Source organism: Ranitomeya imitator, chromosome 5, assembly GCF_032444005.1.
Source record: "Ranitomeya imitator isolate aRanImi1 chromosome 5, aRanImi1.pri, whole genome shotgun sequence".
Lineage (NCBI taxonomy): Eukaryota > Metazoa > Chordata > Amphibia > Anura > Dendrobatidae > Ranitomeya > Ranitomeya imitator.
In genome coordinates this window covers 23,967,221-23,987,804 of record NC_091286.1, presented here as the reverse complement: position 1 = coordinate 23,987,804, position 20,584 = coordinate 23,967,221, and the positions used below count along the sequence as shown (strand labels likewise).

At 41.9% G+C, this 20,584-nt stretch overlaps 1 protein-coding gene across 1 annotated transcript in view; it reads right to left on the bottom strand.

Annotated features, from left to right (window-relative positions):
* The window catches only part of DNAH14 (dynein axonemal heavy chain 14), a 182,189-nt gene that overhangs the window by 97,080 nt on the left and 64,525 nt on the right, over positions 1 to 20,584 (bottom strand). The window contains exons 22-31 of the mRNA XM_069726485.1: positions 16,018 to 16,189; positions 13,513 to 13,617; positions 12,709 to 12,827; positions 12,536 to 12,610; positions 11,770 to 11,857; positions 9,911 to 10,161; positions 4,196 to 4,427; positions 4,033 to 4,086; positions 2,330 to 2,475; positions 1,031 to 1,099 (exon numbers count right to left, since the gene is read on the bottom strand). Of these exons, the coding sequence (XP_069582586.1) occupies positions 1,031 to 1,099; positions 2,330 to 2,475; positions 4,033 to 4,086; positions 4,196 to 4,427; positions 9,911 to 10,161; positions 11,770 to 11,857; positions 12,536 to 12,610; positions 12,709 to 12,827; positions 13,513 to 13,617; positions 16,018 to 16,189 (1,311 nt within the window). The remainder of the gene's footprint in view (positions 1 to 1,030; positions 1,100 to 2,329; positions 2,476 to 4,032; positions 4,087 to 4,195; positions 4,428 to 9,910; positions 10,162 to 11,769; positions 11,858 to 12,535; positions 12,611 to 12,708; positions 12,828 to 13,512; positions 13,618 to 16,017; positions 16,190 to 20,584) is intronic.

The window sequence follows — 20,584 nt, the reverse complement described above, 5'->3', positions numbered from 1 at the left end:
TCCACACAGTATAATGGCCCCACATAGTGCTTTATACAGTATAATGCCCCACACATAGTGCTCCATACAGTATAACAGCCCCACATAGTCCTCCATACAGTATAATGACCCCACATAGTGCTCTATACAGTATAATGGCCCCATATATTTGTCCATACAGTATAATGACCCCACATAGTCCTCCATACAGTATAATGGCCCCACATAGTCCTCCATGCAGTATAATGGCCCCCACATAGTACTCCATACAGTATAATGGCCCCACATACTCCTCCATACAGTATAATGGCCCCATATAGTCCTCCATATAGTATAATGGCTCCCACATAGTACTCCATACAGTATAATGGCCCCACATACTCCTCCATACAGTATAATGGCCCTACATAGTGCTCCATACAGTATAATGGCTCCACATAGTACTCAATACAGTATAATGACCCCACATAGTCCCCAGCATTGCGGGGCAAATATAAGCACCCTGAGGGCCACATTCAGCTCATGGGCCAGAGTATGACATGTGTGGCTTAGAGGATCCACCTGACCTAGTAAGCCCTATGACTTTTAGGACCACTATGGGGGTTGGTATCATCCCCTACACTATCCGATAGCACCAGGAATTTTGACTTTCGCACTTTCGCTGCCCCATTTTTATGGATCAGGTACAGAAGGAAAGTTTTGGAGTTAGAGAAATGCGTTGACCTATTTTAAACTTTCTATAGACAAGGAGCAGAATATAAATAAGCGGAGACTGGGAACTTCCCGGGAAGGAGAAGACGCAGCTATAGACACGTCCTCAGTTCCACATGTATTATGCATATTCTGTACTACGCTCCACCACGGGCAGCTCCGATCCAAACACGCCACTACACTTAAAAGAGGTCATTAAAAAACCTCCAAAAACGGCAGCGAAGCCTCACAACCCCTCGTTACTGCAAACTGTTCTCCTATGTATAATTTATTGCGATGAAACATTTTATATTCTGTATGTCAGGAAGCAAAAAAAAAAAAAAGTAATTCCTCTACCTACCTGGGATTCATGGTAATGAAGACTCCGCAGGACATATTCAGACGGATCTCTCTGCCCTCGAACACAAACCTATATGAAACATGACAATCAAGACCCCAGCAGGGAAGCATTAATAATTTCCATTTTTATACTTTTAGGGCTGGATGTAAAAAAAAATGCTATTAGAACCTAAGGGGTGTGTATACTTTTGCAAACCTTTTTTTTTTTTTAAACATTCCTTCAGTACATCTAAAATAAAATAAAAAATGGTGTCTAATGTACTGTATGTTACAGACTATGAACAAACCTTGTGTAGTCTGCAGCCATGTGCTAGTCACTTACATCCGGAGCTAGTAAACGTGGGAGGGAGAGGGATCGGCGTGATGAGACTACATAGGCTTTGCAATCTGTGATTGTGCAGACGCATAGTAACTTTATAAACTGTTTGCAAATCGCCTTTAGATGCAGTGGACAATCAGAAAATAGTTTGCATAAATATACACACCCTTTCAAAGTACACAGATTGCAATTCAAAATGTCCAACAGGGCCCCCAAATATCACAGGTCTTTACAGGGGTTGCTTCAGGATCCTATCTTCAGGAGCGCACCCATCCCCTGCCTTACAGAGTCCCGACTGCTGGGGGCCGATGCTCTCCTGATGATTGACACTTTGGGTCAGAGGCCTGGCTACCCCACTGGTCCGAATAGTGAGATTTCCCGCCTCCCTAACTGATGAATATTCCTGGAATAGCTGGATGCATGGAGGGTTCAGGCAGATTCACTGAGGACTGGGGCATTTGCTGACACAATAGATTGACATTTCCAGTTTTTTTGCAGCTCAGCTTTGCTGTACACACTGGGACACGATGAGCAGAGTCATCTCATAATGATTAGAGGGCAGGTAAGTTAATGACGCCTCTATAGTACTGCTGGAAGACTAGGATAGTAACACTATGCACATACATAAGACTGTATGCGGCTGACCTGCCGCTCGGTGGTCTCTGGTGCAGGGACAATACACCATCATTTCCCAGAGACGGTAATAAATCTGGGGAGGTTTTTGCAAATAAACAGTAAAATAAGAAAAATATAACGAAAAACTACAGCTCAATACACAAGACATCACCTTGAATTAGACGGAGTGTTACAAAGCCGAGCCCCGGGAGCACCCTCTGCTATCAGGTAGCGCAGACCTGCAGAGGAACTGGGGGAAAGTGGTGCAGAGGGGCGCACGACCCCAACGAGGCCAATTCTGACCCAGACCTCGGGGGCTTCTCTCCTCAGTGCAATAGTCCTTCTAGCACTGGGCACGTACAGTACCTGATGGCCTGGCTGTCCTTCGCTGATTTGATGGCATGTATCTGAGAGGCGATGACTGACAGCACTTCTACATCTATACGGTTAAACTCATCAAAACAGCACCAGGCTCCAGACTGCGCCATTCCGGAAAAAAACTGCCCCATCATCTGAAATACAGGGGAACGCGTTACTACAGTACTGCTCCTCTGCCGGCCCCAATATCCACAACCAGGCCGAAAACCTGCAATACATGACATACAGACCGCACAGGAACAATGCCGGGGAAGACCCTGAAGATAATCCTCACCTCCACCACTTATCACTGTGTATAGAATTTACATTACTTACCCTGCACAGATATAGCCTGAATTATACTCCAGAGCTGCACTCACTATTCTGCTGGTGCAGTCACTGTGTACATACATTACATTACTGATCCTGAGTTACATTCTGTATTATTCCCCAGAGCTGCACTCACTATTCTGCTGGTGCAGTCACTGTGTACATACATTACATTACTGATCCTGAGATACATTCTGTATTATTCCCCAGAGCTGCACTCACTATTCTGCTGGTGCAGTCACTGTGTACATACATTATATTACTGATCCTGAGTTACATCCTGTATTATACTCCAGAGCTGCACTCACTATTCTGCTGGTGTAGTCACTGTGTACATACATTACATTACTGATCCTGAGTTACATCCTGTATTATACCCCAGAGCTGCACTCACTATTCTGCTGGTGCAGTCACTGTGTACATACATTATATTACTGATCCTGAGTTACATCCTGTATTATACTCCAGAGCTGCACTCACTATTCTGCTGGTGTAGTCACTGTGTACATACATTACATTACTGATCCTGAGTTACATCCTGTATTATACCCCAGAGCTGCACTCACTATTCTGCTGGTGCAGTCACTGTGTACATACATTATATTACTGATCCTGAGTTACATCCTTTATTATACCCCAGAGCTGCACTCACTATTCTGCTGGTGCAGACACTGTGTGCATACATTATATTACTGTTCCTGAGTTACATCCTGTATTATACCCCAGAGCTGCACTCATTATTCTGCTGATGCAGCCGCTGTGTATATAAATTACATTACTGATCCTGAGTTACATCCTGTATTATACTCCAGAGCTGCACTCACTATTCTGCTGGTGCAGTCACTGTGTACATACATTACATTACTGATGCTGAGTTACATCCTGTATTATACTCCAGAGCTGCACTCACTATTCTGCTCAAGATCAGTACATGATAATCACTGTAATCTATTTACAAAGTGAGTTTTAGCAATCTGTTTAATTCAATGCAATGGCAGAAATCGTGCACGCTGTCCTACATGTAATTGTGCCTGGCTGGTGAGACATCTTGTGGACCTCTCAGGGTATACTGGACACTATTTTGTACATTTCCTTTGTTGCCTATTTATTTATTTTTCTAACCAAACATGTGATTCTTTTAATAATTTTGAGCTATGACTCGTCTTCTTTTCTAGACGTTCCGCACAAGTATTGAGGGAGGTGATAAGTGTCTGGACACACGGGACGTCTTGTCCTTTACTGTTTTGCATTTTCCTGCACATTGTACTTTGCTTTGATAATTCGGGATATTCGGATTTTAGCGCTTCTATTTGCTCTGTGGATCTCGGTGATTGCACGCAGCGGTTCGGAGCGCCTAGCATGGACATCACTGACCGCCTCACCTTGTAGTCCAGGCTTTCTGAGCAGTTGAACACCACACATTGTTTTCCCAACGCCTGCAAGAAAAATGTAGAACAATCTAATCAATTCTGGGTGAACTGACCGCCCAGTGACACTCTCGGAGCAGCGGGACGTAAGACCACGCTATATAATCTGCAGGCTTACTTTGGCTAGATCTTTCACAGTTTCGGTTTTTCCGGTACCGGCCGGCCCTGCCGGTGATCCTCCGAGATGCAGATCCAGGGCTCCAGTCAATGTCAGCCAGCAGCGGTCAGTGAGGGGAGTGATGACCAGACGAGAAGAGCAGCCCAGGTACTCATAGCCGTACATGAAGGAGGCCCCGGCCTGCACCACGTAGCAGGAGTTATTCTGCTTGTTCCATTCATATCGAAGCTGCCTGCAACAAAGGAGAAGATCTTATACTGCGGCATCAAAAGTGGCCATTGTTCTAGCACTGCCTGCTTGTAAATTAAGTATGCACAGATAGTACTACCTTCCTGTCTGTTCCTGTGCATGAGGTAGGTACAGATAGCCCGGTCTTACTGTAAATGAAGTATGCAAAGATAGTACTGCCTCCCTGCCTCTTCCTGTACATGAGATAGGTACAGATAGTACTGCCTCCTGGTCTCTTCCTGTACATTAGGTAGGAAAAGATAGTCCTGCCTTCCTGTAAATGAAGTATGCACAGATAGTACTGCCTCTCTGTGTATATAATGTAGATACGGATTGTACTGCCACCCTGTACATGAGATACAGTGACTTGCAAAAGTATTTACCCCTTTGGCTTTTTACCCATTTCGTTCCATTACAACTTACGTTAAATATTTTTGTAAAATGATTTGTGTGTGATGCATCAGCATTAAATAGTCTAAGATGGTGAAATGAGAAAAGTATAGGGAGAAATTACATTTATGGGATTAAATAACTAAAAATTGCCTTGTGCATAAAAATTCGGGTGCAAGCAATTCCCTTCATAAGTCCAAAAAGAGAAAAGAAATGAGCGGCACAGCCCCTAATATTAAAGTATCTTCTAGACCGTATTCAGGCGTTTAAAACATGTTGCTAGATGTGACTCTCACACACCGCTATAATATGAGACTTCGGGTGCTCCTCAGAAAAAACAGTCTTATGTCCACACAAATCTTAAGAAGAGAAAAACGAAGGCACTCACCAGTCTTCCAAATAGTTTCTTTATTGATACCAACTCCAGATAAAATTCATGGCCAGGGGAGAAGGAGCCGAAGCTCGTGTGAGCAGAGGGGGACGACGGCCGTTTCGCGCTGTGCCTGCGCTTCTACTGGTCCCGTAGAAGCGCAGGCACAGCGCGAAACGGCCGTCGTCCCCCTCTGCTCACACGAGCTTCGGCTCCTTCTCCCCCGGCCATGAGTTTTATCTGGAGTTGGTATCAATAAAGAAACTATTTGGAAGACTGGTGAGTGCCTTCGTTTTTCTCTTCTTAAGATTTGTGTGGACCCTTCATAAGTCCCATGCTTAGTGACAGGACATCCCATTGTGTGTAATCTAAGTGTCACATGTCTGTCCGTATACGTACTTTACCTTTTCTGAATCTCCACAGAGGCTGCAACACCAGTAACAAGTGGCAGCACTAACCAAACACCACCATGAAGACCAAGGAGATCTCCAAACAACACCATGACGACCAAGGAGATCTCCAAACAACACCATGACTACCAAGGAGATCTCCAAACAACACCATGACGACCAAGGAGATCTCCAACCAACACCATGAAGACCAAGGAGATCTCCAACCAACACCATGAAGACCAAGGAGATCTCCAAACAACACCATGATGACCAAGGAGATCTCCAAACACCACCATGAAGACCAAGAAGATTTCCAAACACCACCATGAAGACTAAGGAGATCTCCAACCAACACCATGAAGACCAAGGAGATCTCCAACCAACACCATGAAGACCAAGGAGATCTCCAACACCATGAAGACCAAGGATATCTCCAACCAACACCATGAAGACCAAGGAGATCTCCAAACACCACCATAAAGACTAAGGAGATCTTCAACCAACACCATGGAGACCAAGGAGATCTCCAAACACCACCATGAAGACTAAGGAGATCTCCAACTAACACCATGAAGACCAAGGAGATCTCCAACCAACCCCATGAAGACCAATGAGATCTCCAAACAACACCATGAAGATTAAGGAGATCTCCAAACACCACCATGAAGACCAAGGAGATCTCCAAACACCACCATGAAGACTAAGGAGATCTCCAAAGAAGTTAGGGACAATGTTGTTGAGAAGTACAAGTCAGGGTTGGGTTATAAATAATCTCCAAATCTCTGATTATCCCCGGAGCACCATTAAATCCATTATCATCAAATGGAAAGAACATGGTACCACAACAAACCTGCCAAGAGAGGGCCGCCCACCAAAACTCTCAGCCCGGGCAAGGAGGGCATTAATCCGAAAGGCAGCACAGAGACCAAAGGTAAGCCTGAAGGAGCTGCAGAGACTGGAGTATCTGTCCATACGACCACAATAAGCCGTACACTCCATAGAGGTGGCCTTTATGGAAGAGTAGCCAGAAAAAGCCTTTACTTATACACAAATTGTAAGGCTCATTTTGAGTTTGCCAAAAAAACATGTGGGAGACTCCCCAAATGTATGAAGGAAGGTGTTGTGGTCAGAATAGACCAAAATTGAACTTTTTGACTTCCAGGTAAACGCTGTCTGGAGCCAAACCATCACAGCTAATCGCCACTAGAACACCATCCCCACAGTGAAACATGGTGGTGGTAGAATTATGCTGTTGGAGATGTTTTTTGGCAGCAGGGACAGGGAAAATAGTCAGAGTTGAGGGGAAGATGGATGGTGCGAAATACAAGGATGCTCTTGAGCAAAACCTGTTTCAGTCTGTCAGTAATTTGAGACTGGGACGGAGGCTCACCGTCCAACAAGACAATGACCCAATGCACACTGCTAAAGCAATACTTGAGTGGTTTAAGGGGAAATGTGTAAATATTTTGCAGTGGCCGAGTCAATGTCCGGACCTTAATCCAATGGAGAATCTGTGGTCAGACTTGAAGATTGCTGCTCACCAGAAGAAACCATCTAACTTTAAGGAGCTGGAGCAGTTTTGCCTTGAGGAATGAGCAAAAATCCCAGTGGCAAAATGTGGAAAACTCAGAGACTTATCCAAAGCGACTTGCAGCTGTAATTTCCAGAAGCGGAGGCTCTACAAAGTACTGACTTTAGGGGGTGAATAGTTCCTCACACTGAAGTTTTCAGTTATTTTCTCCTATTTGTTGTTTGCTTCACAATAAAAAGAAAACCAAATGTTCACAGTTGTCGACATGTTCTTTACAAGAACTGATGCACACCCTCAAAAAAACAGTGAAATTCCAGGTTGTGAGGTAGCAAAACACAAAAAACGCAAAGGGGGTTGAATATTTTTGCAAGCCACTGTAGTTACAAATAGTACTGCCTCTTTGTAAATGAAGTATGCCAGATAGTGCTGCGTGCAGATAGTGCTGCGTGCAGATAGTACTGCCTTCTGTTTCTTTGTGTACTGCCTTCTGTAATGTAGGTACAGATAGTACTGCCTCCTTGCCTCTTTGTGTACATAATTTTGGTACAGATAGTACTGCCTCCCTGTCTCTATGTGTACATAATGTAGGTACAGATAGTACCGCCTCCCTGTCTCTTTGTGTACATAATGTAGGTACAGATAGTACCGCCTCCCTGTCTCTATGTGTACATAATGTAGGTACAGATAGTACCGCCTCCCTGTCTCTTTGTGTACATAATGTAGGTACAGATAGTACCGCCTCCCTGTCTCTATGTGTACATAATGTAGGTACAGATAGTACTGCCTCCCTGTCTCTTTGTGTACATAATGTAGGTACAGATAGTACTGCCTCCCTATCTCTGTGTACATAATGTAGGTACAGATAGTACTGCCTCCCGGTCTTTCTCTGTGATAGGACAGTATGTACAGATAATTCTGCCTCCAAGTCTCTATCCATAAGGAAGGCAGTACTTTCTGTACATGATTTAAGTATAGACAGGTACAGTCTCCTTGTCCTTTGTATGTTCAGACAGAAACGCCTACCAGTCTCTTTCTGTAAATGTAAGCACAGATAGTACTGCCTCCTTGTCTCTTTCTGTAAACTGCATAGGTGTAAAGCAATAAAGGCAGAAACTTACACAGAGATGCTATGGAGAAAATCATGGTGACAGGGATCAGAAATAAATAGATGAATAATTGTACCATCTCATGAGATCTGCATGTGACTGGGCATTCGGACACAGAATTAACCTTAACTATTTGTGCACTGCAGACCCTTGTGTCTAAAAGGCAATGGAGTCTGCATGTAACCATTAATTGGGAGAATAATGAGGGGCGATTGCAGCTTTAATCTTCACCTGCTACACCGATATGTGACGGTATAAATCTCATTATGTGGCACTGTGTGGCGGTATATTATGCAGAAGATAATCTGTAAGGTTATATGTACATATTTTACTGTCTATTTCTGATCACTTATCCCGCGCAGCAGCGTCTTGTAAATCTAGACGCTAATAACCCACGTAACATGACTCAATACCCCAAACTACCAGCCTTCTGTAATCCCCCACATGCAAATATTTCATATTTTTGTGTCCATAACAAAATATATACGCAGAATAACCCCCAATAGAGGAGGATGGGAGTTATAGTAAGCGCACCTGGAAAAAAAGCTTTTTGTAAGATTTTCTGCATTTAGATGAGCCGGTTGTAGTCATTAGTCTGCTGCTCGTTATCTCTGAGAATGACAGGCCGACGAGGAAAAGTGCAAGGAGAAAATGTAAACTGATCCCAGCTAATAGAGGAGGGCCCCCTCCACTTATACAAAAGTAACACCTTAAATACCTAAAAAACTAGGAGATCTTTGTCTTCTTTCTGTTTTAAAAAAATGATTGTCTAAGTTAGAAAACTCACATCCATATTCTTATATAAGGGTGGTCCTGTGTTCAGGACCCTCATCTCTTAATCAGAGAGGAGAGAGGTGACAAAGAATCTCTATTCTGGAGGATCCGACCTGAATGGAAAGTGTGTAATACTTCATTTGTCCTGCAGGGGCACTGCAGAGAAACTAAACTCTTATTGTTTGGTTCTAACCCATTAAAGCAGATCATTTGGGGCACCAGTAGGGGGACAATTTGTAATCAGCACCCCTTAAAGTTCTCCACCTTATCCGTACATATTAGACAGACGTCGGACGACTGATCGACAGCTAAGTCATCCCAAGTCAATATACACAGGGATTCCTGGCTTGGCTGAGTGCTCCTGTGTTCTCTGCCAGACTCTCCTGTAAATCCCATGTGTCATGTGTCAGGGGAGAATTGACAATAGATTGTCGGACTATCCTGATTTTAGACTAATGTACATGGCGGACTATAGAGGCCATCAATATTAGATTAGTGGAGGTCAGGCTCTTTGCCTCTCCCCCACTGATCAGCTATTTAAAGGGGTGACATGATTGTTTACCCTGCTCTGCACTGCCCAACTTTTGTCAGTGACTGTGCAGGGTATTGCAGGGCAGTCCTATTAAAGTCAATCATGTTTGGTCATTACATAGGTTAAAGGTCTCCACCATTCCAAAACTCCTCCTGTTCTCCCTACCCACTCCTATGCTTCCTTTGGTCAATAACGTTTGCTCCTTGAAAGCTGGTACGCTACGGGGAGTTGTAGCCGGCCATTCTTTTCCCATGCAGACCCAGTAGGTGAAATGTTGACCATGTAGAATGAGGTCCTAACATTCTTTCCGAGTGCTTGAAACTCTGGCTGATAGAGGGAATGGTGAGCAGGCGGACCCATTAATGACGTCCATTCAGAATGTTGGGACCTACCTCGTCCACTCAAAGTCTTCGGCAGTAAACACCTTGTTCCGTACTAAGTCGGTCAGGACGTCCCGGCAGTGCACATAGAGAGTGAGCAGAGCCTCCATGGTTTTCTTCTGGTGGAGAAGACGGACCTCCACAGCCAGTTCTGCCAGATCACCAAGACGCCTCTCCAGGATGGAAAGGACGGCTCTCAGCTCCAACTCTGGGTCCTCGCTAGAGAAGCCCTTCAGACAGTCCTTACTGAACATTATCTGGCTCTGTAATAAAAAAAATACAAACATGTCAATTAGTTCAGGAAAAAACATCTCACCAACCATTAAGCATGGTGGTAGATCAATCACGCTTTGGGGTTGTGTTGCAGCCAATGACACAAGGACCATTTCACGGGTAGAGGAAAGAATGGATTCAATGAAATTTCAATAAATTCTTGATGCAAACATAACACCATCTGCAAAAAAAAAGCTGAAGTGGAAAAGAGGAAGAGGATGGCTTCTACAAATGGATAATGATCCTAAACACACGTCACAAACCACAATAGACAACCTCAAAAGGCTCAATCTGAAGGTTTTACAATGGCCCTCACAGTCCCCGGATCTGAACATCATTGAAAATCTGTGGCTAGACCTCAAAATAGCAGAGGATGCAAGATGACCCAGGAATCTCACAGAACTGGAGGAATTCTCCAAGGAAGAATGGATGAAAATCGCTCAAACAAGAACTCAAAACACTCTTGTCTGGAATCAAAAAGTGTTTACACATCAGTACGATTACGACGATACCAAACGTGGTCCACTACAAAAGACTGACAAACTGAACACTGCTGCATTTAGAAGGAGGGCAAAGGGGCGTCAGGGCCGGATGAAACGTAATAAAAGCGAAACCGCTGTAGCCCAGTTTGTGTCTCTACCATGGATTAATAGATTATCATGGAGGAATAAAGGATAATAAATGCGCCAGTGGTGAGTGACAGTTTTTCTTTCTTCTATTTTTTTCTCAATCTTTACAAAAAATTCGGAATTTTGTAAATAAAGTTTTGTTTGTGTCGCCATTTTCTGATATCCGTATTTTTTTTATGTTTGTGTTGATGGAGCTTGCAAGGGCTTTTTCTCTGTGTTTTTATTGGTACATACAATGTTTTTATCACTTTTTATTGCATTTTTGGGGCCATCACAGCAACCAAAAAGACAAAAATTCTGGCATTTTTTTTTTTTTCTTTTGGGAGTTTAAATTACGCTTTTAATCATTTTATATTTTGATAGTTCAGACGTCTTTATGGAAACGACAATAACAAATAGGTCTCATTTATTTATTTCTTTAACTGGGGAAAAGTGTGGGGGTGTAACAAACTTTAATTTTTTTTTTACTTTTTAGTTTCTTTATTTTTTAGTCCCTTAGGAGACATGAACATGTGATCGCTAATACTACACAATGTACTATGGCAGTACTGAAGTATACAGTTAAACGGCTGGGATTCAAAGGAGGACCAACATGGCAGCCACGGGGGACCATCCGCGATGAGGGACCATCCGCCATGAGGGCCCATCCGCCATGCTGACCTATTGGCAACCTGCGATTGCATCACAGAGATTGTGAAAGTGAGATGACACAGAACACAACATTTATTAGAAAGTTGCAATATTTTAGATTTACCCACAAACAGAAAAAGCCTTATGGAGGAGTATTTGCATTGATCTGATGCTAGAGAATATAACTGTTTAGTTTCCGTTGACTCCTATGGGGGACAATCTGCACCTGTACACAACTCAGACTGCAAACAAATCTATGGAGTCACAAGCAGATCTACAAAACTCCACAGGAAAACATTACCGGTGACTGCCCAGTGCCGGGGTCTGTAACACACGTACCACTACAAGAATGACCTGTCCTGGGTGGGAGAGCACCCAGATCTTAAAATCTGACTTGTCCCAGTCCAACACTCCAGCTCTCATCATCCTGGGGAGAAAATATTATTAGATTATTACTACTTTCATGTCATCTTTTATTACTTGTATTAACATATACACAGTATGTGATAGATAGATAGATAGATAGATAGATAGATAGATAGATAGATAGATAGATAGATAGATAATAGATAGATAGATAATAGATAGATAGAAAGGTAATAGACAGATAATAGATATATAATAGATAGATAAATAGATAGATATTAGATAGATAATAGATAAATAATAGATGATAGATAATAAATAGATTATAGATAGATAAATAGATAATATATAGATAATAATTAGATAATAGATAGATAGATGATAGATAATAAATAGATAATAGATAGATGATAGATAGATAATAATTAGATAATAGATAGATGATAGATAATAAATAGATAATAGATAAATAGATAATAGATATATAGATAATAAATAGATAATAGATAGATGATAGATAGATAATAATTAGATAATAAATAGATGATAGATAATAAATAGATAATAGATAAATAGATAATAGATATATAGATAATAATTAGATAATAGATAGATAATAATTAGATAATAGATAGATGATAGATAGATAGATAATAAATAGATAATATATAATAGATAGATGATAGATAGATAGATAATAGATAGATCGATAGACGGAGCTGTATGTAGAAGCCCTTACTTCTTTATGACGTCGTACACGCCGGTCTCCACATTTCCCAGCCACTGCTCCACTGAGCCCCTGACACGGACATTTCTACAGAAAGCAGCATAGTAATTACTGTAAACCTTACACAATGTTCCCGACTAATGACTTGTGTTAATTAATAGTAACAATTAGGGACTGTGCGGTACTTAGGCATGCAGATCTTCTCCCCTTCTGCAGACATAATCATCTCCACCTCGGGGGAACTGTTCAGATGATGTTTTATGTCCAAATGTTGGATATTCTCAAAACATTTCACCAGGTGGGGCTGCGTTATAAAAAAAGTCAGACATATCATCATGGTCTTCAGCATTTCTTAAAGGGAACGCACAGCACTACAAAAACACTAGAAATGGCGCCACCATTGTCCATGGGTTGTGCTGGAATTACACACACAGACTATGTTTTTCATAGTTCCGTACAACCCCTTTGAAAGGGAATGGACACCCTTGGGAGCATTTTTTTCTGCTGAAACACGTGTATTTTGGGCAACGAAATATTTTTTTTGCAATTAGGAGTCCTTAAAAATATTGTACTGATTGGTCTATAGGCTTTTTTCCCCTGCACATTGCTGGTTGCAGAAGGAGTTAACTGAAAGTCTGTCAGTGAGCTCATTCTGACAAGTATCCCTTTAATCTGTCTCCTCATTTATATGTGCTGATTTATAATCACAGAGCACATCAGAGCTGGACCAGACTTTCATGTGACTATAAATCTGCCAAGAAGAAGGAAGATAAGAGTTGTGAACTGACTATTCTCAGTTAACTCATTCCACACCTGAGAATGTGCAGATAAAAAATGCATGTAAATGATGCAAAAATAAAATTAAGGAAACCAATCCCAAATATGATTTTAGCACCACGCATGCATTTAAGTAAAAAAAAAAAATGCCCCAAAGATGTCAATATCTTATAAGGATTTAAACAAATAAAAAACTATTAAGGATCACTTGCCTGGACAACATTGGGGTTTTTGCTGTCAGCCAAGATGGAGAGAAGGTCATCATTGCTGAGGAAGTAGAATCTTGGGAAAACCCTACGTTTAATTTCTAAAAAGTCCTGGCAGGAAAGATAAACAGTGGACGTTGGGTTATTACCATCACCAGCATGGCTCCCAAGCGCCCATTAGATTCTGGAGACAAGATGTTTTCTTCAAGGGGCTTTCCAAGAACACCAACTGTCTATCCTCTGATTATTACTTCATTATTTCTTTACCTACTCCTCACTAAACTCTCCCCTCTACAATCTATCCTGAATGCAGCAGCCATGCTCATATTTCTGCCCAGCTGCTACACCAATGCCTCCACCTTGTGCCAGTCATTGCACTGGTTACCCATCTGCTACAGAACACAACACACTCACACACAAAACTCTCTTCAGTTCTGCATGACCCTCCATCTCCTGCTCATTTCTGTCTACCACCCTGCCCATGCTTTCCACAGTGCTGCATCGACCTAAATCTCCTTCTCTCCAGAACTGCTCTACACTTCATCTCTCATCTGCCTATTACTAAATTGGTCCTCTCCACAGTGCTGCATTACCCTAAATCACCTTCCTCATTTCCGTCTATCAATGATCTAAGGTTAATATCCACCATTATTTGAACCTTCCTTTCTGATCTTTAAGATTTTCTCGTGCTGCACCAATTCTCTGGAATGCTCTACCCAAGATAATCTGATTAATTTCCAACATTTTTAGGCATGCCCTTGTGTTGTTTCTTACAGATATTACCCAACAAGAGTAGGCTTAGTTCTACATTCTTCATCTGGCCTCCACTGTTCTTTGTCTATCACAATGTTGTTTTTAGCTAAAAGGTTAATATCCACCATTATTTGAACCTCTGTTTCACATCTTTAAGACTTTTCTCGTGCTGCACCAGTTCTCTGGAATTATCTACCTAAGATAGTCAGGTTAATTCCCAACATTTTTCAGCATCTCCTTGTGTTGTTTCTTACAGATATTATCCAACAAGAGTAGGCTTAGTTCTAAATTCATCATCAGGCCTTCACTATTCTTTGTCTATCAAAGTTATTTTAGCTAAAAGCTTAAGATCCATCATTTGAACTTCCCTTTCTTATCTTTAAGACTTTTCTCATGCTGCACTAGTTCTCTGGAATGCTCTACCCAAGACAATCATGTTAATTCCCAACAGTTTTCAGCATGCCCTAAACATACATCTCTATTATTATAGTATCCATCATGAAATCCAAGCATAGGATAAGGGAGTGGTAAGAATAAGAACATTGGATTTTGGTATGGCTGGATGCCAACTGACCTACTTCATGACCACACCTCAAATTTTAAAGGACTGAGCTAAAAAATTGTATGACTACAAAATGCATTGCCCATAAATTCCAGCAGATGTTTTAAAGATGGACAGATGTCCTCATTCCCCTTGTAAGGTTTAAGTCCCCAACTCTGCTTGTTGCAAAACTGAAACTCCCAACATACCATGGAAGCCTCTTGCTGTCAGGTAATGTTAGGAATCACAGTTGTAGCAAAACTGCAGCTGGACAGTCAAAGATCAGAGGCTTTAAATGGAATAGTCCATATTTACTTTTATTCTACCATGTAAAGATCGCTATACAATTTGGAGAACTAAATCAAGAAGGAATGTTGTTGGCATCATACATTCTTGTATCACCTTGCAGTGTTAGATACCCAACAGTTTACAAAACAAAAAAAGATAGAAACTTACGTAACAATTTTGAGCTAAAACAAGGCTAAATGAAGCGTGCAAAACTAAGCCTACTCTCATTGGATAAAATCGCAAGAAACAACACAAGACTCTCCCCAAGTAAAATCAATTTATAATCTATTATTATACACAATATCCTGTAAATACAGATAATAAAATAACTTGATTTTACCTGGGGGAGTCCTTGTATTGTTTCTTACAGCGCCCAGGTTTTATCTACCAAGGGTAGGCTTAGCTCTGCATGCTTCATCTGGCCTCCATTGTTCTTTGTCTCTGGCAGAGTTGTTCTAGTTGAGAAGTTTCTAGTATGATATTCTTTTGTTATCTTTTGTTATCTTGCTTTTTTTTATATATATATTTTGATTACGTTTTTCCTTTTTTTTACTTAAGTGGATTATTTCGCTCAGCCATTGCGAACGTGCCTGGTTATTCTTGCATCTTTGAATTCAACAAACTTAATTCAATAATAGGCAAAGATAATTATTATATTATATTCTGTACAATTTTTCTAGATCAACTTGTCCATTTTGGAGGGATTTTTGTTGTTTGTTATGTCTTTTTATACCTTTTTTTTATACCTTTTGGTATCAAGAAGTAAAACAGGTCATTGTTCCAATCTATGGTCACTGTCCAAGGCCCCGAAAACCCTCATACCTGGAAAATCTACTTGCCTTCTAATTTCAACAATCTAAAAAGACAAATATCTCGAAATACAGGTTAAACCGAAGATGGCAGAGTAATCCTTTTGGCTTCCCACCTACCTCAAGGCACTTTAGAATTTTCTCGAGATGACCATTGTTGGTCTGTAGGATCTCCAGCACTCCAGGAGCGGTGGCGGCTCGGAGAGCGTTAGGTCTGTCTTTAATCTGATTCATCAACTCTTTCCATGAACTGTCAACTTGGGCAAAAAGTTTGGCTTCAGCCGGGAGCTGCCTAGTAAAGACATACGGTGATCTCTCAGGACATATTAATATATCACAAATCCATCCATCAGGTTACATTTCTGCGTCTTCACTCACATGGCACTGAGTTGCAATACCAGACATGACACATAAGCAAGAGTGGCGCTATTTTTTGAAAAAATCGTTTTTGCACCATAACTTTTTTTTTTACTTTTCTGTCTAATTAGCCGTACGAGGGCTTGTTTTTTGCGAGACGAGTTGTATTTGTGAAGGACACTAATTACTTTACCTTATAATGTACTAAAAGCCAGGGAAAAAAAAGTATGGTGAAAAAAAACAACACAAAAAAAGCAATTCCAAATTTGTTTTTACAATGTTTATTACTCATTAAAAAGGACCTTGTAACGTAATTCTAGTACGATTGCATTGATACCAAATTAATCAAAAAATGTATTTAATTGCTTTTAAAAAGTGTAAATAAAATTTTTAAAAATTATTTATGTGGCCATTTTTTAAGACATTTAACTTTTTTCATTTTTTCATCAATGGGGGTGCTGTATGAGGGCTTTATTTTCAGAATGTAAGTTGTAGATATTGGTACAATTTTGGGATTTGATCACTTTTTATTGAATTTTTATTTTGGGAGGTGCAGGGATTAAAAAACTACAATTCTGGTGTTTTTATTTTTCTTTATGGTATGAAATAATTGATTTTATAATTTTAATACTGGGACGTTTAATTCTTTATTTTTGCTTGGACTGCCGTTAGGTTGATTTCAACTTTGATATTTATTTTCTTATGTATTTTGTGGTAGATCGACTCACTCAGCTATACAAAGAAGTAGACAGGGGAACATGTTGTGAATTCTGTTATCGAACTCCCTCCTGTGGTCATGAATGGTACTTCGGCGAGTTCTGTCCATGGACTCCCTCTGGTGGCTGTGAGTGGAGCTGCTGGTTCTGAGGTTCCTTCCACAGGTGACCTAGTTTATTCTTTGGCTGGCTGCTCTATTTAACTCCACTCAGATCGTTACTCCATGCCAGCTGTCAATGTTCTAGTACTGGTTCAGTTCGCTCTTGGATCTTTCTGGTGACCTGTCTACTCCAGCAGGAGCTAAGTCCCTGCTAGTTTATTTGTTGTTCTTTGTTTTCTTGTCCAGCTTGCTATCATGATTTTGCCTTGCTAGCTGGAAGCTCTGGGAGGCAGAGTGGCACCTCCGCACCGTGAGTCGGTGCGGGGGTCTTTTTGCACACTCTGCGAGGTCTTTTTGTAGTTTTTTGTGCTGACCGCAAAGATACCTTTCCTATCCTCAGTCTGTTTAGTTAGTCTGGCCTCCCTTTGCTGAAACTTGTTTCATTCCTGTGTTTGTGACTTTCATCTTACCTCACAGTCAATATTTGTGGGGGGCTGCCTTTTTCTTTGGGGAATTTCTCTGAGGCAAGGTAGGCATTATTTCCTATCTCTAGGGGTAGTTAGCTCTTAGGCTGTGAAGAGGCGTCTAGGCAGAGTTAGGTATGCTCCACGGCTATTTCTAGTGTGTTTGATAGGATTAGGGGTTGCGGTCAGCAGAGCTCCCACTTCCCAGAGCTTGTCCTGTGTTAGTTTAACCATCAGGTCATTCCGGATGCTCCTAACCACCAGGTCCATAACAGTACAGCTGGCCCAAAGTGTTAATGCATCTCAATAGAGGGATAAGAGAAGTTCTGAGACCATTTTTTTTTCTCTGCAGTGTGTTTTGTCTTTCTTTTCCCCTTAACCTCTGGGTGGTTCAGGACACAGGTGTAGATATGGATATTCAAGGTCTGTCCTCTTGTGTGGATCATCTCACTGCAAGGGTACAAAGCATTCAAGATTTTGTAGTTCAGAATCCGATGTTAGATCCTAGAATTCCAATTCCCGATTTGTTTTCTGGGGATAGATCTAAATTCCTGAATTTCAAAAATAATTGTAAACTGTTTCTTGCTTTGAAACCCCGCTCCTCTGGTGACCCCGTTCGGCAAGTAAAAATCATTATTTCTTTGTTGCGTGGCGACCCTCAAGACTGGGCATTTTCCCTTGCGCCAGGAGATCCTGTATTGCGTGATGTAGATGCATTTTTTCTGGCGCTTGGATTGCTTTATGATGAACCAAATTCAGTGGATCAGGCAGAGAAAATCTTGCTGGCTTTGTGTCAGGGTCAGGATGAAGCGGAGGTATATTGTCAGAAGTTTAGAAAGTGGTCTGTGCTTACTCAGTGGAATGAGTGTGCCCTGGCGGCAATTTTCAGAAAGGGTCTTTCTGAAGCCCTTAAGGATGTTATGGTGGAATTTCCCATGCCTGCTGGTCTGAATGAGTCTATGTCCTTGGCCATTCAGATCGATCGGCGCTTGCGTGAGCGCAAAGCTGTGCACCATTTGGCAGTATTCTCTGAGCAGAGGCCTGAGCCTATGCAATGTGATAGGACTTTGACCAGAGCTAAACGGCAAGAACACAAACGTCAGAATGGGCTGTGTTTTTACTGTGGTGACTCCACTCATGCTATCTCCGATTGTCCTAAGCGCACTAAGCGGTTCGCTAGGTCTGCCACCATTGGTACGGTACAGTCTAAATTTCTTTTGTCCGTTACTCTGATTTGCTCTTTGTCGTCCTATTCTGTTATGGCATTTGTGGATTCAGGCGCTGCCCTGAATTTGATGGACTTAGAGTTTGCCAGGCGCTGTGGTTTTTTCTTGGAACCCTTGCAGTATCCTATTCCATTGAGAGGAATTGATGCTACGCCTTTGGCCAAGAATAAGCCTCAGTACTGGACTCAATTGACCATGTGCATGGCTCCTGCACATCAGGAGGATATTCGCTTTTTGGTGTTGCATAATCTGCATGATGTGGTCGTTTTGGGGTTGCCTTGGCTACAGGTCCATAATCCAGTGTTGGATTGGAAATCAATGTCTGTGTCCAGCTGGGGTTGTCAAGGGGTACGTGGTGATGTTCCATTGCTGTCAATTTCGTCTTCCACTCCTTCTGAAGTCCCTGAGTTTTTGTCGGATTACCGGGATGTATTTGATGAGCCCAAATCCAGTGCCCTACCTCCTCATAGGGATTGCGATTGTGCTATTAATTTGATTCCTGGTAGTAAGTTTCCTAAGGGCCGACTGTTCAATTTATCTGTGCCAGAACACGCCGCTATGCGGAGTTATATAAAGGAGTCCTTGGAGAAAGGGCATATTCGCCCGTCGTCATCACCGTTGGGAGCAGGGTTCTTTTTTGTGGCCAAGAAGGATGGTTCTTTGAGACCTTGTATTGATTACCGCCTTCTTAATAAAATCACGGTCAAATTTCAGTACCCTTTGCTGCTACTGTCTGATTTGTTTGCTCGGATTAAGGGGGCTAGTTAGTTCACCAAGATAGATCTTCGAGGGGCGTATAATCTTGTGCGTATTAAACAGGGCGATGAATGGAAAACAGCATTTAATACGCCCGAGGGCAATTTTGAGTACCTGGTGATGCCATTCGGGCTTTCTAATGCTCCATCTGTGTTTCATTCCTTTATGCATGACATCTTCCGAGAGTACCTGGATAGATTTATGATTGTATATTTGGATGATATTTTGGTATTTTCGGATGATTGGGAGTCTCATGTGAGGCAGGTCAGAATGGTGTTCCAGGTCCTTCGTGCGAATTCCTTGTTTGTGAAGGGGTCTAAATGTCTCTTTGGAGTTCAGAAGGTTTAATTTTTGGGTTTCATTTTTTCCCCTTCTACTATCGAGATGGACCCTGTTAAGGTTCAGGCCATTTATGATTGGACTCAGCCTACATCTGTGAAGAGCCTGCAGAAGTGCCTGGGCTTTGCTAATATTTACTGTCGCTTCATCGCTAATTTTTCTAGTGTTGTTAAACCGTTGACTGATTTGACCAAGAAAGGTGCTGATGTGGTCAATTGGTCCTCTGCGGCCGTTGAGGCTTTTCAGGAGTTGAAGCGTCGTTTTTCTTCTGCCCCTGTGTTGTGCTAGACAGATGTTTCGCTCCCGTTTCAGGTCGAGGTTGATGCTTCTGAGATTGGAGCAGGGGCTGCTTTGTCTCAAAGAAGTTCTGATGGCTCGGTGATGAAACCATGTGCTTTCTTTTCTAGAAAGTTCTCGCCTGCTGAGCGCAATTATGATGTTGGCAATCGAGAGTTGTTGGCTATGAAGTGGGCATTCGAGGAGCCAAGCATCGCGTGGTGGTCTTGACGGATCACAAGAATTTGACTTATCTCGAGTCTGCCAAACGGTTGAATCCTAGACAGGCTCGATGGTCGCTGTTTTTCCCCCGTTTCGATTTTGTGGTTTCATACCTTCCGGGCTCTAAGAATGTGAAGGCTGATGCCCTTTCAAGGAGTTTTGTGCCTGACTCTCCGGGTGTTCCTGAGCCGGCTGGTATTCTCAAAGAGGGGGTAATTTTGTCTGCCATC